The sequence below is a fragment of the Chiloscyllium punctatum genome, chromosome 10 (genome assembly GCF_047496795.1).
Source record: "Chiloscyllium punctatum isolate Juve2018m chromosome 10, sChiPun1.3, whole genome shotgun sequence".
NCBI lineage: Eukaryota > Metazoa > Chordata > Chondrichthyes > Orectolobiformes > Hemiscylliidae > Chiloscyllium > Chiloscyllium punctatum.
Window position 1 is genome coordinate 90,108,200 of NC_092748.1, and position 27,528 is coordinate 90,135,727.

At 39.7% G+C, this 27,528-nt stretch overlaps 1 protein-coding gene across 2 annotated transcripts in view; it reads left to right on the top strand.

Moving 5' to 3' along the window:
* arhgap15 (Rho GTPase activating protein 15) overlaps positions 1-27,528 on the top strand; it is a 753,427-nt gene that overhangs the window by 38,630 nt on the left and 687,269 nt on the right. For both annotated transcript variants that reach the window (XM_072579728.1, XM_072579729.1), the window contains exon 2: positions 10,849-11,077. In XM_072579728.1, coding sequence (XP_072435829.1) covers positions 10,958-11,077 — 120 coding nt within the window. In that variant the 5' untranslated portion in view covers positions 10,849-10,957. The remainder of the gene's footprint in view (positions 1-10,848; positions 11,078-27,528) is intronic.

Sequence of the window (27,528 nt, forward strand, 5' to 3'; positions counted from 1 at the left end):
CTGAGAAGTGGCAGATGGAGTTTGGGAAAGGCAAGGACTGATTAAGGATAGTCAACATGACTTTGTGCATGGGAAATCATGTCTCAAAAACTTGATTGCATTTTTTGAAGAAGTAACAAAGAGGATTGATGAGGGCAGAGCAGCAGATTGATATATATGGACTTCAGTAAGGCGTTCAACAAGGTCCCATGGGAGACTGATTAGCAAGGTTAGATCTCACAGAATACAGGGAGAACAATCCATTTCAATACAGAACTAGCTCAAAGGTAGAAGACAGAGGGTGGTGGTGGAGGGTTGTTTTTCAGATTGGAGGCCTGTGACCAGTTGAGTGCCACAACTATCAGTGCTGGGTCCTCTACTTTTTGTCATTTACATAAATGATTTGGATGCGAAGATAAGAGGTACAATTAGTAAGTTCACAGATGACTCCAAAATTGGAGGTGTAGTGGACAATGAAGAAGGTTACCTCAAATTACAACAGGATCTTGACCAGATGAGCCAATGGGCTGAGAAGTGGCAGATACAGTTTAATTCAGATAAATGCGAGGTGCTGCATTTTGGGAAAGCAAATCTTAGCAGGACTTATACACTTGATGGTAAGGTCCTAGGGAGTGTTGCTGAACAAAGAGACCTTGAAAGTGGAGTCACAGGTAGATAAGATAGTGAAGAAGGCATTTGGTATGTTTTCTTTTATTGGTCAGAGTATTGAGTACAGGAGTAGGGAAGTCATTTTGCGGGTGTATAGGACATTGGTTAGGCCACAGTTGGAATATTGCATGCAATTCTGGTCTTTTCCTATCAGAGAGATGTTAAACTTGAAAGGGTTCAGAAAAGATTTACAATGATGTTGCCAAGGTTGGAGGATTTGAGCTATAGGGAGAGGCTGAACAGGCTGGGGTTGTTTTCCCTGGAGCATCGGAGGCTGAGGGGTGACCTTATAGAGGTTTACAAAATCATGAGGGGCATGGATAGGGCAAATAGAAAAAGTCTTTTCCCTGGGGTCGGGGAGTCCAGAACTAGAGGGCATAGATTTAGGGTGAGAGGGGAAAGATATAAAAGAGACCTAAGGGGCAACTTTTTCAAGCAGAGGGTGGTACGTGTATGGAATGAGCTGCCAGAGGAAGTAGTGGAGGCTGGTACATTTGGATGGGTATATGAATAGGAAGGGTTTGGAGGCATATGGGCCCTGTGCTGGCAGGTGGAACTAGATTGGGTTGGGATATCTGGTCGCTATAGACGGGTTGCACCGAAGGGTCTGTTTCCATGCTGTACATCTCTATGACTCTATGACCTTACCCACAACTGAAGGAAGGCTCACTGGCCTACAGTAACCAGGGTTGTCCCAACTCCCCTTCTTAAGCATTTGCTATCCTCCAGTCTTTTGGCACTACTCCTGTTGACAATGATGACATAAGGATCAAAGACAAAGGGCTCTGCAATCTCCTCCCTGGCTTCTCAGATAATCGCGGATAAATCCCATCCAGCCCAGGAGTCTTATCTCTTTAATTGCTAAAACCTCCCAGCTAATATTATTGGTTTGTATCTCCATATTCTCACTAACATTGCCCTTTTCCAATGTGAATACTGACAGCATTCCCCCATGTCCTCAGATTCCACACACAACTTTCCACAACTATCTTTCATTGACCCTAATCTTAATTGAATCATTTTTTTATTCCTGATATATCTATAGAAGACCTTAGGGTTTTCATTGATCCCATTCACAAACAACTCTCATGTCCCCTTCTTGCTCTTCCTAGCGCATTCTTTCGATCTTTTCTGGTTAACTTATAACTCCCCAGCCTGCCAACTGAGCCTTCATGCCTCATCCTCACATAAGCTTTCTTCATCTTGACAAGAGCTTCAACTTCTTTAGTAAACCATGGCTCCCTTTCTTGACAGCTACCTCCCTGCCTGATAGGTATATACTTATTAAGGACCCGCAATAGCTGTTCATTGAATAAGCTCCACATTTAAAGTGTGTCCATCCCTGCAGTTTCCTTCCCCATCTTATGCATCTTAAATCTTGCTTAATTTCATCATAATTGCCTTTCCCCCAGTTATACCTCTTTCCTGCAGTATACATCTATCCCTGCTCATTGCTATTGTAGACGTAACCGAATTATGGTCACTATCGCCAAAGTGCTCACCTACCTCCAAATCTAATACCTGGCCGGGTTCATTCCCCAGTACCAAATCCAATATGGCATTGTCCCTTGTTGGCCTGTCTACATACTGTGTCAGAAAACCCCCTGAACACATTGAACAAAAACTGAAATATAATATTCCCAGTCAATATTGGGGGAAGTTAAAGTCCCCCATAACAACTATCCTGTTACTCTCGCTCCTATCGAGAATCATCTTTGCTTTCCTTTCCTCTATATCCCTTGAACAACTTGGAGGCTGATAGAAAACTCCCAACAGGGTGAACTCTCTTCTCCTGTTTCTAACCTCAGTCCAAACTACCTCAGTGGATGAGTCCTCAAATGTTATCTCAGCTGCTGTAATACAACTCTTGATTAACAATGCCACACACCCCACCTATTCTACCATCTTCTCTGTTCTTGCTGAAATATCTAAATCCTGAAATCTGCAACAGCTGTTCCTGTCCCTCCTCTAGCCACATCTCTCAAATAGCCACAACATCGAAATCCAAGGTACCAACTCATGCTGCATGTTCACCTACCTCATTCCAGATGCTCCTGGCATTGAAGTACACACATTTCAAACCAATATCCTGGCTGCCGGTGCCCTCTTGTAAAACTTGTAAACCTATCCCTGACCTCACTACCCTCAACCTCATGTACACTGGAACTATAATTCAGGTTCCCATCCCTCTGCTGCATTAGTTTAATTAACTCATTTACCCCCCCCCCCCCCCCCCCCCCACTCCCGTAGAGCATTGCATTGGCAAATCCCACCCACCCCCCCCCCCCCCCCGCCACCTCAGGATATTGGTTCCCCTTTGGTTCAGGTGAAGACCATCCTGTTTGTAGAGGCCCCACCTTCCCCAGAAAGAGCTCCAATTCTCCAAGAATCCAAAACCCTCCCTCCTGCACCATCCCTGCCATCACGTATTCAGCTCTGCTCACTCCCTGTTCCTCGCTTCACTAGCACGTGGCATGGGCAGCAAACCAGAGATGACAACTTTGTTTGTTCTAGCTCTAAACTTCCAACCTAGCTCCCTGAATTTGTGCCTTAGATCCACACCTTTCTTCTTTCCTACTTTATTGGTGCCTATGTAAACCATGACTTGGGGCTGCTCCCCCTCACTCTCAAGGATCCCCAAAACACAATCAGAGGCATCACGAAGCCTGGCATCTAGGAAGTAACAAATTATTCATGAGTCTCACTGTTCCCGCAAAACCTCCTGTCTCCCTAACTACGGAGTCCCCAATGACTAATGCTCTGCTCCTCTTCCCCCTTCCCCTCTGAGCAGCAAGGACAGACTCTGCACCAGAAACCTGTACCCCAATGCTTACCCCTGGTAAGTACGCTTCCCCCAGCCCCCCAACAGTATCCAAAATGGCGTACGTTGTTGAGGGGAACCACCACAGGAGATTCTGCACTGCCTGCAGGTTCCCTTTCCTACCCCTGATGGTAACCCATCTACTTTCTTCACGTGGCTGTGGAATAACTACCTCCCTGTAATTCCTCTCAATAACCTCCTCTGCCTCCTGAATGATCCAAAGTCCACCCAGCTTTAGCTCCAATTCCTTAATATGGTTCCCAAGGAGCTGGAGTTGGGTGCACTTCCCACAAATGAAGTCAGCAGGCAGCAGGGACACCAGAGATGATGGTTATCTTCCATACTGCAGGAGGAACATTTACCTGCCCTAACCTTCATTCTCACTATTTTAAATTCCCAAATAAACTGTTGAGAAAATGAAACACGAAAGGAAACACTTACCACCTTACCAACTAATGCACAGAACTTTTGTTTTTGTTAGAGGAGGAGGATGGGTGGGAGACACTAGCCAAGTAGTGTTTCAGTTAAAACAAATATGTCATCTCATGACCTCTCTGAGTGCCTTCTGCTTGAGGCTGCTGCACTTCCTGCTGTTGGAACACCAATGGCAGGCCCTGATGCCAGAGGTAAATTTTTGAACATTTTACTTCACCTTCCCGACAGCCTCCTGTCAACGCTCCCACAATTTCTGCTGCTGGAACAACACATTTAGGTTTCTCAGTTGGTCTTGGACCCTTGCACACTGGAATCTCTGTTTTTGTTCTTTGCGGACAGAAAGAACGTGTACACAAACTTGTTTCATAGAATTATAGAATCCCTACATGTGGAAACAGGCCAATTGGCCCAAAAAGTCCACACTGACTGCCCAAAGAAAGAGACCCATTCCCTAACTAATACACCTAACCTACAAATCCTTGGACACCATGGGTAATTTAGCATGGACAATTCAACTTAACTGCACATCTTTAGAATGTGGGAGAAAACTGGACCATCCGGAGGAAACCCACACAGACACGGGGAGAATGTGCAAACTCCACACAGACAGTCGCCCAAGACTGGAGTCAAACCTGTGTCCCTGGTGCAGTGAGGCAGCAGTGTTAAACCCTTTCAATTCAACAAAATATGTGCCAGCCAAATTCTGGCTCATTTATTTGGACATTACCACCCCAACCAGTCTTGCTTCACATTTAAATAAAGCTTTAATGTTTAATTGTCAATCATCATTAACTGCTGAATTCTTCATGGCAATGCATTCACCAATCAAACTCCACTTGTCAATTAAACAGCACACCTCTGCCATATAGTCCAGATGTTGTTTTTCCCTTCATTCTGGTGATGTCTTGTGATATGCCTTGATGAGTGCAAGATAAAAGGTTTTGACAAAATGTCTCTTTTGTAAGGAATTTCTGAGAAATATTTAGAAAGGCTGCTCACTACCCTGCAAATTCTTTTGACAGGGTCCAGTAAGATCAGCAGACCTTGGATGACTTTAGTATGAGCTTTTACTCCAGCACATAGATGTTAAGTGTGTTCTTCTTGAATTGCAATGGTATGTGCGACATTGGTCATTGGACCCTGCATTAAGGATGGGTTTCCAAGTGTGTCCAGAGGAACCTCAATTATCCGAAGGGTATGGGCAGGGAGTATTTCGTCCGGGTAATCGAATGCCGGATAACATAGTTTAGCCAAGTATCGGGACCTTGTGATGTTGCCGGACAATCTGATGTTCTGATAATTGAATGCCAGACAATCGAGGTTCCTCTGTACATGGAGGTGGTCACAACTTTCATACTGAGAAGTATAGTCTCCAAGTTCTACATAAAGTGTGGTGCAAATCCCATGCCCCACATCTTCATGTTCTTTGATATTTATGGAGGATTTTGTGTCAGACCTACTAACGTTGACTAGCCCTTACAGCCTCTTTCAGTAGGGCATGGAATCTAAGTCCACGGCAGCAGTTCCCATGTGAGAACTCTGTCTTTGATGATCTGACACTTGTGTTGCACCACTCGCCCTATCCAGTTTGTAGGCCTCTCAGGTCAAATATTTCAGCATACTACCACGTGCATATCCACCTCTAAGCCATCTTCTGAAGTTCTGTAGACAGCAGCATCCAACCAGTGAGATTAGCGTGACTACAAGTTATTAATCCTGTGGAGGAGATACTGGTTCCCATTGCTGGAATAATCAGAAACTGGAGATGGTGTAAGAATGCATTTTTTGCTTTACTACATCTTCCCTTACCACAATTTGAGATTAGGGTTGCATACGTTAGAGGTTTTGATATTGTTTTTCATTCATCACTATCTTCTTGTAGCAGCACTTTCTGATTCACCCCTCCCTATATTTTTAAAAGCTCGTGTGGAGCTGAAAGGACAGACGTGCGAAGGTAAGCTGTAATAAGGGAAGATGTGGGGAAAGCAAGAAATGCATTCTTACACTATCTGCAGTTTCTAAATCCAAAGAGATTGTATCATGAGGGACACGTAGGTTGAGACAAGGAGGCTTAGATTTACATATGCCATAATCTAAAATCATTTCAAACTCAACCAATGATAATTATGTCAGTCATGGTTATTCCAGTAATGGGAACAATTATCTCCTTCAAGGATTAATAACTTGCAGTCATAGCAGTCACACTGTTCAGATGTTGCAATCACTGGTTATTTTCTATCTTATCCTGTAAGAGAGAGGGAACTGTGTCAGTGAGAATTGTTAGGTGATGGAGCTAACTTAATTGAATAGTGTGTGAGGTGTTGGCATGTAGCTTGCAGTTGTGTTAAACCTGTGAGGATGAGGTGAAGCTCTGATTGTTTGCGACGGGTTGTGTATGATTTTAAAAGCGCTGGGGGAAAGGGTTAAGGCTGTCAGAATTGAGCAGTCTGTGAGGCTACTGGAGCAGTTGAAGGGATTTGATATTGCAAGATGAACTCACTGGCCCCTTGCATTTGTGCGAGGTCATCAAACATTGGTTTTGTCTGGAAGGCTTCTTGGGTCCCTTACCCGGCTGTGCCATAATTCATTGTTAATTTTTCCTGTTGCTTTTTTGTTTCTCTGTAACCATTTCTAAGGCTGTTGCAGCCAAAATACCTTTCCCTTTTAAGCGGTGTAGCTTGACTTTAAATAGTGCAAGCTGGCTCTCAGTGATGCTGTTGTTGCATAAACTTGGTCTGGCTGCTGACTTGTCAGCAGTATGTTTCTGTATGTTGCGGTAACAGTATTTAAATAGCAATTCAGTTAGGCAAGTAGGAACTTGCTGTAATTTAAGAGGGAAATTCAGGGCACCTACCCAGTGAGGCACTTGTTGGGTAGCACTGGTACTAAATCTGGGTAATTTAAGAAAGCACTTCCTGAATTTGCTGCCAGTACAGGCTGACTAGCTGCTTTCTGTGCTATGCCATTCTGTAACTCAGTACTAAATGAGCAAGAGTCATTGCCGAGCTGGAAATTTGAAACAATTTTTTCTCCTATCCCTGAGACATTTCAAAGACAAACAGCAAAGTCTGCTTGAGCAAGTGAAAAACTCTCAATTTCTAGTTGCTTCCATTGAGAGCTTGCTCCTGTTGCTGCTGGACATGGAGAACAAAGTGAGAGATGACCAGATATTTACTGGTACAACAGCTCTGCATTGTTTGCACCACAAGGTTATTCAGACTGCAACAGTTGCAATGGTGCATATAAGCTAGTAGTTTTTCTGAACAGGAAGGCAGTCTTCTTAATGAATGCACAGGTAGTCACAAACTATGCTGTCAAAATTATGTATGTGGCTGGGCACTGTGATGCTGCCACACAGCAATTGTCTAGTGTGCCTGCAATTTTCTATCCCAGGTCATGCCTTCTGCTCTTCCAATTTTGTACTTTTCACCATTCACTCCTTCCAGTACACCATCAACAGATACTCCTTCTGTCACCATGCTGCTGCCCCTTTGAATTCATTGCAAATCCCTATATGCTGTTCCCTCATCTGAATGCTATTCTTCACAATGCCTTTGCTTTCTATGGTCAGAACATCTACATTTCTCTTTCTTTTCTCTATGCCTGTTATTGGCGTTCCTTCCTTGACATGTTTCTTATTTAGTGTCATAAAAATATCAAGCATGATTGTTAAGTGCCTTGAAAAGTTTTACAAGTTAGGTATGCTGTATACACATCTGGCATCCTAACTCATTAACCAATTACTGTATGAACTCCACACTTGCATGACATTTTTACCTTTTCACAGCAGCTGTGAAAGTGTCTTGCTGCGCTGCCCAATCTTTAAACTCACAACATAGTAGCTGACTATTGCAAAAGAAGACAGGCAGGAGGTGGAAGAACACAGCATCAGGAGGTGGAGAAGTCAATGTTTTGGGTGTAACTCTTCTTCAGGACAGGCAGAGAACTTCTTCAAAATGGGCATCCTCTGAAGAGACTTTGCAGGGGAACAAACTTGGTTAGAGACAAAAAATCTGCAGATACTGGAATCCAAAGTAGAAAGGCAGGACTGAAGAAGGGTTACACCCAAAATGAAGACTTGATGCTGGCTGGCTTGTTGTGTTCTTCCAGCCTTCTGTCTGTCTACTTTGGATTCCAGCATCTGCAGTTCTTTTGTCTCTATTGCAAAAGAAGACCATGTTTTGACTTTCACTGGTTATCCTGCACTATGGGGCAACTGTGCTGATTTCACAAATGCTCCATACTTCAGAAGGAACTATGATCTGCACTCCCAACTAGAAATTTAGAGCTCTGTTGAAGAGTAAAAAAAAAGAAGTGGAGTGGCAATCAATCCGACTGTGAATGCCATGCATGGGGAAAGCTCAGCCACAGTTTTCATGTATTTGGGGTGGTTGAGTGGGATCAATAGTTTGCCTATTGTGAACAACTGGAGTGTATTGTTCCATATGCTTTCACTAGTTGTTGGGGCATTGTTTCTTTGTCAGTGATCACACTGTCACTAAATTTAATATAATACTATACTCACTTGTGTGGCAAACTGAGCATCTTTTTCACTTGAGTGAAACAACCTGTTAGTTCATTTCCACTGCATAGTGGCAGGATAAAACAGCTAGTTCCCCTGTTGCTCCAATTCTTTGAGATGCCTTACCTTTCCAAGGTAATTGTCCATTGTGCCTTGTTTGCATTATGATGAAGCAGTTGCATTAAGAGGCGTGTTTTGTTATAGTTTCTTTTTGAGAGAGACTGGGGTTCAGATGCTTAGCAGTCTATGAGAAGATAAACAACTTGTGAAGCTCTTGGTGTTTTTTGTTTGAAAGCTGGAACAACAGAAGTAGCCTGTATGGGTGTGGTTAAACTCCCATCCACTGAACCAGGGATTTTAGCTTTAGCGTTCAGCAATTGCTGTTGGGGTCTTGAGGTAGTGGAAGCAATTTTTCTCTATCTTGGTTACAGCCAAAAGCTGGGGGTTCTCTTTCTAGGCTGCTGGATTGCATGTGAGACAAAATCTATTTTCTGGATTTGCTTATTGCCAAGGCTCTGTTCATGGGGTGTTACAATATTGGAACAGTTAATTAATCATAGTTACTGTATCTATTACTCTGTTAAGTTTTCCAATAGAGTTAAGGTATTCCAAGTCCTTCTGTCTTTTGTTGTGTTTTAACCAGTGTTTGAAGAAATTGTGTTTTGCTTAACATCACGTATTTTGACCAATCGAATTGCATCTGGCATGCAGCACTGACATTTACATTTAAATAAGAAAAAGTTAGGGTCCAGGCTACTTTCTTGAAATAGTTTGAGGGAGTCTTGCCTGGTCCCTAACAGGATCAAACAATAGTGCCAGGTTAAAGGCTTCTTATGTATTCTGAGTAGTAAGGTTATGACCAATTAACCAATTGGCAACCCTTTCTTATGAATGATAAGTTATTATTCAGTTTTAAATGTGGCATTCTTGTGTCCATCCTGAGGAGTACAAGACTAAAAGCTTCAATTACATGTCCCTGTTCTTCAACAAAACTGAAATTCTATACAACCAATTATTACTGGATAAGTCAGATCCCAGACTGAAATCAAGATTGATACTTGTATTGTTCTGTTTTTAACAAGGTGATCCTTCACTCAATCATAACTACACAATATCTTTTGATTTTATCAATAAAAAAGAAGTTTATTAAACAAAAGAGGTGAAAGTAAAAATAGAATAAACCAGACTATTTATTACAACAAAAACTTAAAGATTTTGAAACACATGATAACACATTATCTCAGTTATTGCAAAGCACTCCTTTAAAGATCCCCCAAACAGCCATGTACAGTACCCAAAAGCAGTCTGGTACAATACTCACATCAGAAAAAAAATGCCTTCTCTAATCCATCTATAGGTTTAATATAGCTGTGACTTCCACTCCCAGTGTGGAAAATCTGATAGCCCCTTCCTGGAGCTTTCATACACCTGAACTTAAACATTTTTCACTTTAAATGACATCAATGTGGTTGTATGCAAAATCACCTCGTCTGAAATTATTATTAAACTCAATATTCTGAGGTAATGTTTGTTAACAAATCTTAATATCTTCTCTCCTTCTGAGGAGCAACTTTTTTACGCATCTATCTGCACCCACCCCAAGCTTCTGCAGAATTCCCAAACCAAAACCTTTTTTTTATTTTTAACAATTGTTGACTTTGTTCATTATAAAGTATCCTAATATAAATGACAGTTAATTAGCCCTGGAGATAATTTCTCTTCTTAACTGTTTTAAAATAACTCAGCAATGCAGCAGAAATGCTTACAGATTAATCAATTAACAATTCAGACACACAACAAAAGCCATATGTTCTGAATTCAGTATTCAAAAATCCAACCTTAAATATAAATTATATTAAAATATATATAAAACACATATGCTACTGAACAGTTTGCAAAGTGTGTCTAATATCTGCAATTTCAGAGGGTCATGGCAATATTCTGTGACTTTATGTTGTTCCATGACATATCAGACAAGGCAATTGAGTATTTGCTGACATTTGTGTTGCATGTTGAAAAAGTACAGAGAACAGGTCACATTAAGAAAATGGATGCCCTGAAATTGTTAACAGCATCAGGCGAGAAGGGGTAAAAACTGGGGCAAATTATGAAAGGAAATAAATGCTGTTAATAATAAATAGCTTGATCATTTTTATCTTGAAGATAATCAATATATATCATTCATATTGTGCTATGGAAATTTTTATAAAAACAATTGCTTTGTAACGTACTAAGTCAAAGTTTGAGTCTGAAGTAATTTAATTCATTTATGCAACTGAAATACATCAAATTCTTTGCCTGACAAATAATTTGAAGTGATTGAGTTCATTGACATTGGTGAGCCAGAAGGAAACTATAAATTTTGGCTCGTGTGTATTTATTCAACTCAACTAAAAGATATTGCACATTTGTTTTACTTTAGGTCAGCTGAAGCCTACTGCCAAGCCAAAAGGCAAATTTTATTTCTAAGGGAAGATATAAAATAAGTGAGACTGGAGCCTCCAAATCCCAATCGACCTCCCATCCAGCTGATGGACATTTGGGAGGTTCACTTGGATGAAAGTACAGATCGCAAATTCTACATTAATACGGTCACAAAAGAGAAGACCTGGAAACCGCCAAGGCTCTTTGTGGGCATGCGAGACATAAAGGTAAATGAAAATTTTCCAAAGGATACATAAGTAGTTCTTTAATCTCTCAGTGTATGATTTCTGCAGAAGAACAAAAGTTACATTGAGACTAACATAATTATACTGTGAATGAATTAGCATTTTCAGAAAAAAAAAGTCCACACCCAGAATTTTGGAAACAAATAAACAAAGATGGGCTAGAATGTCTGGAGAATTCCAATCCAATTTATACATATATTTGGAGCAGGGAGTAACTCGGGAAAAGGTAAGTTCGCTCAAGGACAAAGGGGAAAATTTGTGGATGGAGCTAGAGAAAGTGGGTGAGGTTGTTAATGAATACTTTGCAACAGTATTCACCAAGGAGAAAGACATAGATGCTGAAACGTTATACAGAAGAGCTTTTTTGATACTCTAAGGCACATCAACATTAAGACGGAGGAGGTGTTGAGTACCTTCAAAAACATTAAGGTTCATAAGTCCAATGGCCTGATGGGATCTTTCTTAGGACATTGAAGGACGCAAGGGAAGAGATAGCTGGGTCTTGACAGAGGTCTTTGTATCTTCTTTAGCCACAGGTGAGGTCTCAGAAGACTGGAGAATAGTCAATGTTGTTCCTTTATTCAAGATGGGCAACAGGGATAATCGAAGAACGTAAAGGCCAGAGAGCCTTATATCAGTGGTAGGGAAATTATTGTAGAACATTCTCAGAGACAGGATATACTTGCATTTGGAGAAAAATGGATTTAATAGGGATAGTCAGAATGGCTTTATGCAGGAAATTTTTCTCTCACAAACTTGATTAAGTATTTTGAGCAAGGGACAAAGTGAGGCAGTGGATGTTGTCCACATGGATTTTACTAAAACATTTCGCAAGGTTTCTCATGGTAGCCTAATCCTAAAGATCAAATCTTATGGAATCATTGCTGACTTGCAAGTTGGATAAAAATTAGTTTGACCATAGAAGGTAGAGAGTAATGAACAGTGAGGAAGGATGTCAAATGATGCAGCAGATTATAGTTTGGCTAGATAGCAGTGTGGAGAAATGGCAGAAAGACAATTGTGAAGTGATGCATTTTGGGAGGTTAAATGTGAGAGAAATGAATGCTATAAATGTCAGATTTTTAGGATATTGATATACAGAGGCATCTTGGGTTCCAAGTCTATAGTTCCTTAACAGTGACAACACAAGTAGATAAGGTGGGAAAGGAAGAATACTGCTCATTTGCTTTATTTGTTTGGGTATTCAGTAAAAGGGGCAAGTCATATTGCAACTGCATAAGACTTTACTCAGGCCACATTTGGAGTACTGTATGGAGTTCTGCTCACCACACTACAGGAAGGACATTGAGGTGCAGACGTTTACCAGGATGTTGCCTGTGCAGGCAGATGAGATCAGTTTAAAATAGCAGCCTAGTCGGTACAGACATGGTGAGCTGACGGGCATGTTCCTGAGCTATTTTCTACACAAGCATGTTTTTTTTCTCAATACTGCAATCCTTAAAGTGAAAAATAATTAGCTGTTAACTCATCTGAATTATGCCATATTTGTTGGTTTACACTGAAGTGATAATACAAAAATAAAATCCTGGATATTGGAATTTTAAACTAAGTTGAAAATTCTGGAATACTCAAAAAAAGAGAAACAAAAGATGTTTCAGGATGCTGACCTTTCTCTAAACTGAAAACATTAGAAATACTGAGCTTTTAAGCAAATTCAGAGCAGGGAAAAAGATGAGGGAAAATGGCAAAGGGAAAGCAGTTGACAAGGGTAAGAAAGGCAGGATTAAATGTAAAAAGATTGATGGCAGAATGTAAAAAGAGATAATAGTAAGATAACGATAAAAAGGAAAGATCTCAAGGAAATATAAGGAGAAAAGTGTCAAAAGCTGCTTTCCAAACAAAAAATAGGGACAGAGACTGTCATATGAAATTCTTGAGCTTAAATGTTGGAAGACTGTAAGATGTCGAAGTGAACCATGAGATGAAGTTCCTTTAACTTTTGTCAATGTATCAAATGGAAATACAAGGATAGGCAAATCAGAATGGAAATGGTGTCGAAAAATAAATCACAGTTGACCTAAAACTCAGGATTACACTTTCAGACATGATCGTGGTTTGGTTTCCCACTTTTGGAGAAGACTGCATTATGAGCAGTAACTACAATAGGCAGGAGGACGTACAAGTAAATTGCTGAGTCATCTGGAAGTAGTGTTTGGGACATTGGACAATAGGAAAGGAGACAGTAAAACTGCATGCATTGTATCTGCTATAACTTGCATGGGAAAGTGCTGTGGAAATGGGAGGAAGTATTATGGGTGATGAAGGAATGGACCTGGGTACAGTGGATCCATGATCCATTCAGAATGTTGAAGTAGGAGCAGAAGAGAAAATCTTACTTATATTATGTTGTCACGTCACATCTCAGATATTATAGATCTCATAAAGTCATACAGTCATAGAACTGTACAGCACAGAAACAGACCCTTCAGTCCAACTTGTCCGTGCTGACAAGATATCGTAAACTAATCCAGTCCCATTTGCCAGCACTTGGTCCATATTCCTCTAAACCCTTCCTATTCATATACCCATCCAGATGCATTTCAAATGTTGTAATTGTACTAGCCTTCACCACTTCCTCTGGCAGCTCATTCCATACATGCACCACCCTCTGTATGAAAAAGTTGCCACTTAAGGTACTTCTTAAATCATTCCCCTCATGCGCTAAACCTATGCCCTCTAGTTTTGGATTCCCCCACCCTGGGAAATGACTTTGGCTTTTCACCCTATCCATACCCCTCATGATTTTATAAACCTCTATAAGGTCACCCCTCAGCCTCCAAAGCTCCAGGGAAAATAACCCAACCCTATTCAGCCTCTCCCTATAGCTCAAACCTTCCAACACTGGAAACATCCTTGTAAATCTTTTTCTAACCCTTTCATGTTTCACAACATCCTTCTTATAGCAGGGAGACCATAATTGCATACAGTATTCCAAAAATGGCCGAACCAATATCCTGTATAACCTCAACCTGACCCCACTCCCCCCCCCCCCCCCCCCCATTCTAATACTCAATGCACTGACCAATAAAAGAAAGCATACCAAATGCCTTCTTTAGTATCTGTCTACCTGCGAGTCCACTTACAAGGAACTTAAACCTGCACTCCAAGGTCTCTTTGATCAGCAACACTCCTTGGGACCTCACCATTAAGTGTGTACACCCTGCCCTGATTTGTCTTTCAAAAATGCTGCACGTCACTTTTATCTAAATTAAACTCCATCTGCCACGCCTTCGCCCATTGGTCTATCTGATCAAGATCCCATTATAATCTGAGGTAACATTCTATGTTGTCCTCTGCATTTCCAAATTTGGTGTCTTCTATAAACGTACTAACCATACCTCCTATGTTCACATCCAAAAAGGCAGTGGACACAAAACTGATCCTTGTGGCACACTGCTGGTCACAGGCCTCCAGTCTGAAAAACAACCCTTCACCACCCTCTGTCTTCTACTTTTGAGTCAGTTCTGCATCCAAATGGTTAGTTCTCCTTGTATTCCATTAGATTTAATCTTCCCAACCAGTCTACTTTGAGAAACCTTGCTGAACACCTTACTGAAGTCCATATTGCTCACGTCCACCACTCTGGTCTCATCCTCTTTGTTACTGCCTCAAAAAACTCAATCAAGCTAGAGAGACATGATTTCCCACACACAAAGACATGTTAACTAACCTTGATCAGTCTTTGCCTTTCCAAATAATTGTAAATCCTGCCCCTCAGAATACCCTCCAACAACTTGCACACCCCCCCCCCCCCCCCGCCCCCCACTGATGTCAATCTGAAATATTTCAAAAAGTTCAAATATCACCAATTACAAGAAGTGTATTAGATAACTTATGAGACTTTTGGAACTGTCCCCATTGCCTGGAAATTAAGTGCAAAGTGAATTCTAGAAGAAATTAGGCAAGCTTCTAAAATATCCCTTAAAGGCATTGCACAGAAGCTTCTCACACAGTAATCCTGTGTACAAATTTCTATAAAGGTCCCTAATGTGAAGATTTTAGGGAACAAACATTGTGATGATATCATGGCCACAGAAATGTAGCAGAATGGAAGTTTGGACTGCCTTTGACCCTGCCCAAATTCCAAGAGCAAGATTGCTTTTCAAGTTAAGTTTGGCATCCTGCACCATAATGGTGTCACAGACAGCTTTATAGAAGCTGAAGTAATTCAGAAGCAAATGGATATTCCAAGTATGGTTAAGGCAAAGTCAAACAGTTTAGCAGCATCAAACAAGCAGCTTCAGGGTCCCATTTAAGCACTAAATTTTGGCAACTGAAGGCAAAAGTGAGGAAACCAGAGTCTGGACTAGAGTGGTGCTGGAAAAGCATAGCAGGCCAGTCAGCATCCGAGGAGCAGGAAAATTGACGTTTCAAGCAAAAGCCTGTCATCAGGAACCTTTGCCTTTAGCAACTGAAGGTCCAGCTGATTTTATTTTAGACATTTTAGCAAAATTACCAGATAGACCAAAAATAGCAACTTTCATTTATACACTTAACGTGCAGTAAACTGTGTTAGTATGCTTCACAAATCTCACACTTTGTTTCTACTATGTATGTTCCTTTACCCCCATCGATCTGCCTGTGGACTGCAAGCATAACTGCCTATCCTCTGTCGATAAAATGTAGAGCTCGAGAAAACACAGCAGGTCAAGTAGTATCAGAGGAGCAAGAGAATCAATGTTTTGGGCCCGAAACATTGACTCTCTTGCTCTTCTGATGCTAGTTGAACTGCTGTGCTTTTTCCAACTTCATGTTTTATCAACTCTGACTTTCCAGCATCTGCAGTCCTCACTCTCTCCAAGTAGCTGTCTGCCCTCTGCCTTCCCATAACACAACTTCTCAGATTAGTTAAGATGATTAGAATGCCATGGGTCAGCCTGGATAGAAAGATCAAGTCTTAGTTTACATCTCATCCAAAATGCAATATCTCCAATAATCCAGATTTCCACTGTATTACTGTACTATTGAACAATGGTCTTTAAGGGTTGAAACATTACACATTAACAGAGTACTTGGCAGCTAAACATAACAAAGCATGCCTTAGCTTGAACTAAATCATTGAAATGTTCTCTGGCATACTTCTTTCAGCTTGTCGTGCTCCAAGAGAACAGAGATAAGTCAGCTGGAAATGCTGAGCTTAATACTCGTAGGTCATGTGTTACAATTCAGGGACTAAATCATGAATATATCCCTTGAAGGTACAGTGATGCAAGACATAAGACAACATTTTTGAAATCATTTTTCTGAGAATCCATAAAATATTCTTTCATAAGAACATAAGAAATAGGAGCAGGGGTAGGCCATCTCTCCCATCTAGCCTGCTCTGCCATTCAGTAAGATCATGGACTCAGCTCCACTTACCCACCAGCTCACCACAACCCTTAATTCCTTTACTGTTCAAAAAACTATCTATCTCTACCTTAAAAATGTTCAACAAGATAGCCTCACTACTTCACCAGAAGGGAATTCCACAGATTCACAATTCTTTGCGTGAAGAAGTTCCTCCTCAACTCAGTCCTAAATCTGCTCCCCCTTATCTTGAGGCTTTGCCCCCTTGTTCTAGTTTCACCTGCCAGGGGAAACAACCTAACTGTTTCTATCTTATCTATTCCCTTCATAATTGTATATGTTTCAATAAGATCCACCATCATTCTTCTAAATTACAATGAGTATAATTCCAGGAGAATCGACGTTTCGGGCATGAGCCCTTCTTCTGCCTGACCTGCTGTGCTTTTCCAGCAACACATTTTCAGCTCTGATCTCCAGCATCTGTAGTCCTCACTTTCTCCTGAGTATAATTCCAGTCTACTTAATCTCTCTTCCTAAGCCAACCCTCTCAATTTTGAAATCAAGCTAGTGAACCTCCTCTGCACTCCCTCCAGTGTCAGTAAATCCTTTCTCAAATAAGGAGACCAAAACTGTACATAATACTCTAGTGCGGCCTTACCAGCATCCTATATAGTATGACCTCCCTATTTGTTAAACTCTATCCCTTTAACAATGAAGGACAAATTCCATTTGCCTTCTTTATTACCTACTGCAGTTGCAAACCAACCTTTTCATGATTCATGCACAAGGATACCCAATTCCCTCTGCACAGCAGTATGCTGCAATTTTTCACCATTTAAATAATAGTCCATTTTGCTGTTATTCCAGCAAAAATGGATGACCTCACATTTACCAACATTATACTCCACCTGACAGACCTTTGCCCACTCACTTAATCTATCCAAATCTCTCTGTAGTCACCCAGTATCCTCCAAACACTGCTCTACCACTCATTCTTGTACAAAAATAATTCACTTTATGTCTGTCCAGCTATTTCACTTAAATATTATGCTTACAATTTTAATTTCAGGGTAAATATGCCAACAATTTAATTAATGTGATTAATAACATTATTGACCAGTAAATGTAGGTTTTTGTCAGCGAACCTAAATTCAAGTTCAAAATTTAAAACATTTTAAATCCAAATACTTCCATTCAGAGGACCATTAAAATTTGGTGTTTAACATTTAAATTAATCTATTTTGAATGAAGAAAAGGCATACATTAAGATTTTTAAAAAGGCATTATTGTGGATTTTGCTTGAGTAACTTGTGTGAAATTGCGGTGTGGTTGTTCCAGATGGAGGATGTGACAAAATACTAGAAGACAATAATAAATGTACAGAATAGATTTGAGCAAATTGACTTGACTTCAAGATAGATAAGTGTGAGATAGTGTATAATGAAGCACAAACAACAGCCTCGGCTTGCTGGGTTGATTGACCTGTTCCGTAATGCAAAGCCTGATTCCACTAGCTCGAGGGCCAGTTACTAAGTGTCACAGCAGTGTTAAAATAATTGAAAAGGAAAATCAAGGGTTGAAACTGGAGAATTAGTTTTATGCAGCATTTGTTTTTACATCTGGAATGCACTTCCTGAAAGGGCAGTGGTAACAGAATCTGTAGTGACTTTCAAAAGGAAATTGGATGAGGGAAGAAATTGTACGGCAATGAAGAAAAGCTTTGGAAGTACAACTAATTGGGTAGCTCTGTCAAAAGGCTGATGAAGAAGAATGGACCAGGTAGTATCCTTCTGTGTCGCGTGATACTATAATTCTATGATTCATGGGATGAATGCTTCAAATACCAGTTACATTCATATTTGCAGTTGAAATTTTAGATTACAGTGACACTGTCATTTGATGATCTTGACCTGACATCTGAGCACAGGAAACTACAGCAGTATGAGAGCCTCTTCAAAATTGGATTTCATGCATAATGCTTGCCGGATATTTGCAGACACATTTCATCAGTGCCCAGGGTTTAGCTAGATAGCTGAGATTCTTGGGCAAATTTGAATAGAAGGTTTGAATGTTACAAATGAATGGAGGCCTTGTATGTAGATATACAGCTCCACTGAAACTGCACCTCGAATCCTATAAGTTGATATGTGCTAAAACAAGATAGTCTAGCCGGTATATATTGTTAGCTACATTATTGCTACAAACTTAAGTTGTTGTCTGAAGCATATGGTTTTATTTGCATTTGAAAAAAATTTAAACAATGAGAACCCTTAACCAAAAAGGGATAATACAATGCTGAAGATAAAAATAAGTAGTAAACTGCAAAGACTCAGTAAATGCTAGCAGCATGGTAGCACACTCACAACTGAGTTTGAAATTGCTTGGAAAACTTCATTATAGAGATTCAAGACTGACATTCCAGAGCTATGCAAATAGCATATGTTGTCTTTCAGATGAGACATTAAACCAAAAGCCTTCCTTCCATCCCAGGTAGACAAAATATCTCAAGGATAAGACAAGAAATAGTGACATTGCCAGTTTAAATCCCCCAAGCAACATTGCTCTTTTTGGGACCTTGCACTGTTCATATTGACAGCCATGTCTTTTTTTTCCCATCACAAGACTAGCTACTGTTTTAACTTAATACTTAATTGGTTGTCAAATGCTTTCAGATGACCTGAGGTCATATAAGATGTTATAGAAATGCAAGAACTTTATTTTTTTCTTGAAATCCAATTACATTGGTACAGGCTACTCTATTTAGGTTCAAATCTGCTAGGAATAAGTCTGTTTGAAGTATCTTAATTTAAATTCCTAATGGAAGACCATTTTAATTACAACTACTGCTTTGATATGAACACAGTACACACAAATCATCTAAGGTGACCTTGCACTTTTTCATTGTGCGCAAATTACATAAACTAAGTTGTCCATTTAAAGTTACATTTGAGGTATATTTGCATTACAACTAGAGCTAACATATTTTTGCTCATTCTTGGTTGTGAACATGACTTAATTTTCTTTAAAAAGGCATCGAGCAATTGGGATTGAGAAACATAACAGTCATGATCAAATGATGAAGCAGACTCGATGGGATGAATGACCTAATTATGCTCCCAGATCTTATGATGTCATGATCCCACTGCTGATTTGAACTGATGCAACCCACATAGTGTAGATATCTACAGGAAAAAAATGTACCTGCATCTGTTTTTGAAAACATTTGGACAGGTGCATGAATAAGAAACGTTTAGAGGACTATGGGCCAAACACACGCAGATGGGACTAGTTCGGTTTATGAAATGCAGTCAGGATGGATGAGTTAGACTGAAGGGTCCATTTCGGTGCTGTATGACTCTATGAATCCATCACCTTATGTCTCTAGAAATATATGGATTTCTGAACACCAAAGGTGTCAAGAAGTATGGAGAGAGAGCTGGAGTATGGAGTTGAAGTAGGGGGTCATTCATCATCACATTGAATGATAGCGCAGGCTCAATTGGCAGGATAGCCTATGCCTACCCATTCTCTATGTTTCCATGTAACTATTTGTGAGAAAGTTTCAGGATTTTCATCCAGAGATGATCCAGGAACCGCAATATCGTTCTATGCCAGAATGTTGCATGACTTGGAAACAAACTTGTGAATAGTATCTAAGCAATAGAGATTATGGGTTTGGAAGATGCTATCAAGAGATCTTTTGCAAGTTGTTACAGTGCATCTAGTAAATGTTGCTACTATTGTCATTGGTGTAGGACTCACTAAATGTTTACAGTGGTCAATGGGGTACCAAACAAACAGGCTGGATGGTGTCACACTTTTTAAATGTTGGAGTTGCACTCATTAAGGCTAGTGGAGAGTATTCCATCACATCCTGACTTGCAACAAGAAGTTGCAGTTTGAAATATTTCTAAGGCTCATTCTGTGTCACTTTCAGGCCACCTTGGTTTGATGCTAGAAGGAATGGCATCCCATGCAGTGTCAAAATATTTGTGGCAATTATTCACACGGTAACAGCGTTCCTGTGTGTTTCTTACACCTACTCAGTATTAACTAACTTGAGGATAAATTATGATCATATAGACTTGAGACAATATGTAAATTCCTGTTACAAATAGTTCTTATTTAATAACAGATGCCCTAAAATTAATCTGAAATATATTAGATTAATGCTTTCTTAAATGAATTAATTGCCTCTGTTAAAAACATTGAGAATAATTATACGAATTATAGGGAGTTAATTACTTTAATTGGTTGAATGTTAGTATCTAGAGTATAATTACAAGCAAAGAATTTAGATTTTTTTGAAATAATGGATCTAATACCAATTGTGAAATATTTAAGGAATGGTAATCATGGTATCATAAGTTTTGGGATAGCTGGAAAAATCTAAGGTTAAAGTGTTTAAACAGAGGAGAGCCCATTTTGATGTGATGGGAACATAATTCTCCCTTGAGTCAAAGATTATCAAGTGATGTATGTCAAAACTATGAATAAACAATGATCCATTGTTAAAGAAGGGATCGTGTAGGTACAATCTCAAAATGGAAATGGCCAGGTGTACAAAGCTGGTGCTCTGTGGATGGTAGAAGAGGTAGGCCTGGATTTTTGCAAAGTTAGGATGTTTCAAGAGCTCTTTAAAATGATGAAGGTGCCCCTATTCTAGGAATCCTGACCATGTGCCAGGTTTTCCAAAGTTTAGGAGTGTCATTAAAGGAGTTGGTTTAAGAACGCAAGTCCACACCTGGCATTCCTGAACTGACAGGCTCCATTATGAGGTCAGGCAAGTCCCATGCCTCCACAATTTTCATGTTGACCTCAGCACATAAAGAATTTGTGGTTCATGGCATCTCAGAGTTGTCAGGAGCCATAGTCTCCATGCGGGAATTTCTGAAAGGTAAGTTCAAAAATATCTCCACCTGAGAGGAGAGAGATTTAAAAAAAGACATGAGGGTCATTTTTTTTAACACAGAGGGTGGTTCATGTGTAGAATGACCTTCCTGAGAAAGACATTTGGATAATTACATGAGTAGTGAAGGTTTAGAGGGACATGGGCCAGGAGCAGGCAGTTGGCACTGGTTTAGTTTGGGATTATGTTCAGCATGGACTGATTGGACTGAATATCTGTTTTTGTGCTTTATGACTTGTTATGGCACACTGATTTCCATTCATCCACTATACACTGTACAGAAGCAATTAACTATAGAGGGATATTAGGATATGTTAAAAAGTTCTTTCTTTACACCATCATTAACTCAGTATATTTGACTCTCTTAAGAGGAATCTCTTTTTATCAGAAGACAATAGAATGTCAATTATTCAGAAACTTTAAAAGTCCTTGATGAAAGAACAGTCCTGTTAAATGAGAAGATAGTGAATGTAACTTTTTCATTCGAAGTCAAAGGGAGATAAAGTAGGATACTAAAGGCCAGTTAACTTAACATCCATCTTCAAGGAAAAGAATATTAAAGAAGTAATAGAAAGACACTTGGATAAGTTGATGTTAATAAGGAAGAGTCAATGCGGTTTTATGAAAGGGAAATCATTTTGACCACTCTATTGGATCTACCGAGGAGGTCACATGTATTATGGATAAAGGGAAACTTGAGGATATACTGTACTTAGATTTCCAAGTTCCAATACTTTCAAGTTTTGTATTATCTGCAAGTTTTGAAATTGTCTCCTATATGTTAAGGTCTAAATCATTTACGCTTGTCAAGAAATGCCTTGCTGCAAGCCTTCCTGCATTATCTCTAGCACACATTAACTATTGCTTTCTGTTCCCTATCACTCAGGCATTTTTTTTTTCATTTGCTACTGTCCTGTTTATTCCAAGAGCTATAACATTGCTTGCATGTTTGTTGTGCAGCATAATATCAAAAAACATTGGAATCCATATGTTCACATCAACAACATCATTTTCAGAAAATCTCTTTGTTGCCTCTTCAGAAAATTGTAATAAGTTAAGTAAATATGATATTTTCTTGGGAAATCCATGTGGGCTCTCCTCAATTAACCCCACATTTTGTTTATGTGACCATTAATTCAATCCTATGTTTATTGTTGATAGAGATTTCCCCACTACTAAATTTAAACTGATAAGCATGCACCAAACAACCCCACTGCCCTGCCTCCGACCTCTCCCCCTCCCACTCCCCCAAGGACATGCAAGTCCTGGGCCTCCTCCACCGCTTGATTAAATCCACCCTTCAACTGGAGCAAGGACGCCACATCTTCTGTCTTGGGACCTTTCAAACACATGGTATCAATATCGACTTGACTAGGTTCTAAATTTCCCCTTCTCCCATCTCATCCCAGATCCAATCCTCCAACTCAGCACCACCCTTTTGACCTGTCCCACCTGTCCATCTTCCTTCCCACTTATCCGCTCCACCCTCCCCACATACCTATCACCACCATCCCCTACCTGTATCCACCTATCATCTTCCCAGCTACCTAACCCCAACCCCCACTCTCACATTCCTATTTATCTCTCAGCCCCCTTCCCCCTCCATATTCCTGATGAAGGACTTATGCCCGAAACTTTGACTCTCCTATTCTTCAGATGCAGCCTGACCTGCTGTGCTTTTCCAGTGCCACACTTTTCGACTTTTCCTTATCTTATTTTGAACAAGATTTGCAATGCTCCAGCCTTTGTTCACCACCCCTGAGTATAAAGAGGACTGAAAACATGTGGTGAGTCCCCCAATAATTTTCACTCTTATTTCTTTCAGAACCCTTGGATGCCTCTTATCTGGCCTCAGTGCCTCACTTACTTCAAGAACAGCCTATCCTTATCTCCTCCATTTCAATTTTGAGTCCTCTAGTTACCCTTCAAGAAAAAAAAAGAAATCAAACACACACACACATAAACATACTTAATGATAATAAATTGTGAAGGGAAAAAAGTGGTACAGAATAAAGGCAGGCAGAGTAAAAGTCCTTAATGTCTTGTAGTGTGAGAATGAAACCTGAGTCCCAACTACTTAGCTGTTGTCTATCTCAGCAGGATTGAAATTTTCAGAATTCTGGTCTTCTCATTGAATGGTTTTGCTTTTTTTTAAATTCACATTCCTCTCTGCAAAGCAAGCCACTGAAATATGGTCTGTTTCTATATTCTCAAGAGTAGATCCATGGTCTTTCCAAGCAAAATATTCCATAGGCAGCTGTTCATTTCTCTTTATGTGTGTTATTTTTCAAGAGTGAATTAAATAAATAATGCAAATTTCTGAATGTTGACTTAGTTAACTGTTGTCACTGCCTTTGGGTGCAATGGTCATTTCAGCATCACTGGTTTTGGATATTCTACATAGATTGGTTCAGTCTGTAATCAAATGATCACCACACATCATTTCATGTCAATATTTGTCCTTCTAAAAATCACTTTTGTCCATTACGGTCTCAGGTATCCAAATAAGGCAATGAAAGTTCAATATCAATAATCCATTTTAACAGAAAAATGTGAAAAAACATGACATTTATATTTATATAAAATACAGCTGAAGTGTTACTGTTGCAATATAGCATTGTAGTGATTGGAACCAGGCAGATCTCAATGATCATGAGATTCTGGATTGGTGTTGTTAACCTGGCAAAAGTGGGTACTGCAGATGCTTGAAATCAGAGTCTAAGTTAGAGAGGTGCCAGAAAAGCACAGCAGGTCAGGCAGCATCCAAGGAGCAGGAAAATCGATGTTTCAAGCAAAAGCCCTTCATCAGGAATGAAGGCCTGATTGGCCCAGGTTGTTAACCTGGGCCAATCAGGAAGGTCTGGCTGACCAATATAAACAGGGGATTGCTGGGAAAAAAAATAAAAAAAAGAAAGAAAAATAAAAAAAAAATAAAAAAAATAAACAGGGGATTATATTGGGTGTGGGCGTTTGCACTCCCTTTTTGATTTTCTTAAAAACCTCCTCCTCTGCTTTTGCACTTCAGTCCCACGCTCCTGATCTTCGGGCACCCAGTACGGAGGAGGGATGGCAGGTTTAAAGACCTCCTCGTGGGTCTGCTCCTGGGCCTGGCCAAACTGGCCATAAACAGGTTCAGGCAGTGGGCCATGGAGGGGGTCATTAGGGCTGACTGCCTGCCCCTCTTCTGTGGTTACGTTAGAGCCCAGGTGTCCTTGGAGAAGGAGCAAGCGGTGTCCACCAACACCCTGGAGTTGTTCAGGGAGAGGTGGGTGCCGCAGGGAGTGGAGTGCGTTATTTCCCCCTCCAACTCTATTTTGATTTAATCCCTACCCTCCCCTTCACTATTTGATCACACAGTATTGGCCTTTTGTGAAGGGCACTGCTTGTCACTGGCCACTCGGGTGTTTCCTTTCTTCTTGGTGAAAATTGAATAAAGATTCATACACCTTGTGTCTCTCACTGGGTCTCACACCTGCACACATACACCATGGGTGCTGGGGAAAAAAATAATAAGCACTACCACAGTTAGGCGTGAGTGTGGGGTTAAGAAATAAAAAGCAGGAGTGTCAGAGGTTCTATTTAAAAAAAGAAAAAAAAGAAAAAAATATAAACAGGGGATATAGAATCTCCTCAGTTCAGGTCACTGACTCCAAGCTGACTGGCCATAGTGCACACATTTTAAAAAAACACAGTAGATATAGAATTTGCTCAGATCAGGGATTGACTCTGAGCTGGCTGGCCAAAGTGGACATGTAAATAAAGAGAGACTTGGTGATGGGATACCAGCTTCTGTGCAGTTATTTCAAGTACCTGGTGTTTAATCCCTTCAGATCAAGTATCACAATAAATTTTTAATACACCCCTACCTAAACATACTGTCTCTTGATTACAATCCTACATAATAATGTAAGGTATATTCCTCTGTATATATCAATTTTAAAAATCAAAATCTCATCTGATAGCTCAAAAGTAAGAGAAGCCATTGAATAATATTATGTAACATCAACTTAAGTCCTCTGTTTAATACTGTAAATCAATCTCTGAATTCCAGTTACACTACCAAATTACTTAGGATCTGATATGTAATATTTTAACATATAAATTGATAAAACGTATATTTTACTTCAAAGGTAGCTTTCCAATGCATCACTTAGGATTTTAAAAATATGAGCGAAACTTACAATGATTTATGATATAAACAGTTCTTCTGAAAATTCAGAATATCATCAAAACAAATTTATTGCCAATATGCTGCAGATCAAATCATTTAAATCATTTCCCTCTGCAGAGATTTGTGCATGCAATATAAGTTGGCAATCTCATGTCAGCACTGAATGTGTACTGCAGTATCAGAGATGCCATCTTTTGTATGAAATGTAAAGCTGAGCTATCTGGGCTCTCAGGTAGACATCTAAGAATGCATCACAGTATTCTGAAAAAGACCTAGGGACATCTTTCCACTACTTTGGCTAATATTTATCCTTCAATGGACATTATTAAAAGTAGCTTATCAGGTTATTTTCAGGCTGTTTGTGAAATTTTACTATGTGCAAATTTGTTGCTTTATTTCCAACGTAACAACACTTGATATGTACATCATCAATTGTAAAGTGCTCTGGAATGTTCTGTAATCATCAAAAGTGGTTTTGTCTTCCTTCTTACAACATGAGTATTATTGATAGTTGATCAGAAGTTACTTTAAATATAAATTTAGCAATAGATTTTTGATATCAGAGACATCCATTTGATAATGAAATCTTGTATTTTTATTCATGATTTAGGAAAACAAATGAACTGAATTGCTGTTAGTCTGCAGTGAAACGTCTTGGGAGAACTTGTATTAATTTTGTTTTCCTGTCCCTATCCTTTTTCATCTCCAGTTGTGTTGATTTATTGGGGTATAAGTAAACAACTAAGTCCAGAACTTTGCTTGCAACTAAAAACATTTGTTGTTTTCTGGCTCCTTATTTGTTAGGAAACCTGGCATAGAAATGTATGATTTCAGAAAATATACTGTTGATGTAATTATAATGCAAACAGGCACTGTTCTGTTTCCTTGTGCATGAAAATGATAAATTCTGTAAACAACAATCCTTGCTTTGACTCACAGTCTTAGTACGGTCAAATTGCATGAGTTTGAAATCTGTTCTTAATTGCTTTAGAAGCAACTTAAATTACTTAAATCGGTGCTTTTATTTCACTTTGTCTTAGGTAAAATGAGGCAAGTCTTTAAGCTAATTTCTGACTTAATGCACAGGTTTATTTGAAACTATAACGAGCATGCATGGGTGTTCCATTCCCAGATCAGCAGGACCAGTTTAACAATTCCAGCGAATCCTATCAAGCTTGACTAATAAAATTAGGAGGATTATGTAAAAGGAATACTCTACCAAGGCTTTTGCTTGAGCCAACTATAAAACGTCACTCCCCAAAGTACTTCTTACAATGTATATTCAGAGAATGAGTCATAAAAGACTGATAACTGAGTAATAGAGGACAATAATTAAGAATTGTCACTGGACATATGAAGTACAAAGTTCAAAAATACTTTTTTTTTCATGGAGGAGCATTTGAATGTGACATTCTTTACCATTGAAGCTGTTGTGCAGAATCTGTAACGTAATGTGAAACGGGATTATTAATACTTAAAGACAGAAAATATAACAAATGCATACTAATACAAGGAAATTGGGTTGAAATAAATAACTAGAACTGGCACAAGAACGATGGGCTGAATGGTTTCATACCTTGGCATAATTTTGTAATATTTTATGATTCACTGTTTGTGATATTTTGTGTCTGAAGAAAGCTCTCATATAATTGAAACAAAGTGGCTGTATAAAAGGAACAGACAGTGAAATTAGACCTTGTTTCACCTATTAGGAGAAAGTGAGGACTGCAGATGCTGGAGATCAGAGCTGAAAAATGTGTTGCTAGAAAAGCACAGCAGCTCAGGCAGCATCCAAGGAGCAGGAGAATCGATGTTTCGGGCATAAGCCCTTCTTCAGGAATGAGGAGGGTGTGCCAAGCAGGCTAAGATAAAAGGTAGGGAGGAGGTTCTTGGGGGAGGGGCGCTGGGAATACGATAGGTGGAAGGAAGTTAAGGTGAAGGTGATATGCCGGAGAGGGGGTGGGGGCGGAGAGGTCGGGAAGAAGATTGCAGGTCAAGAAGGCGGTGCTGAGTCTGAGGATTGGGACTGAGATAAGGTGGGAG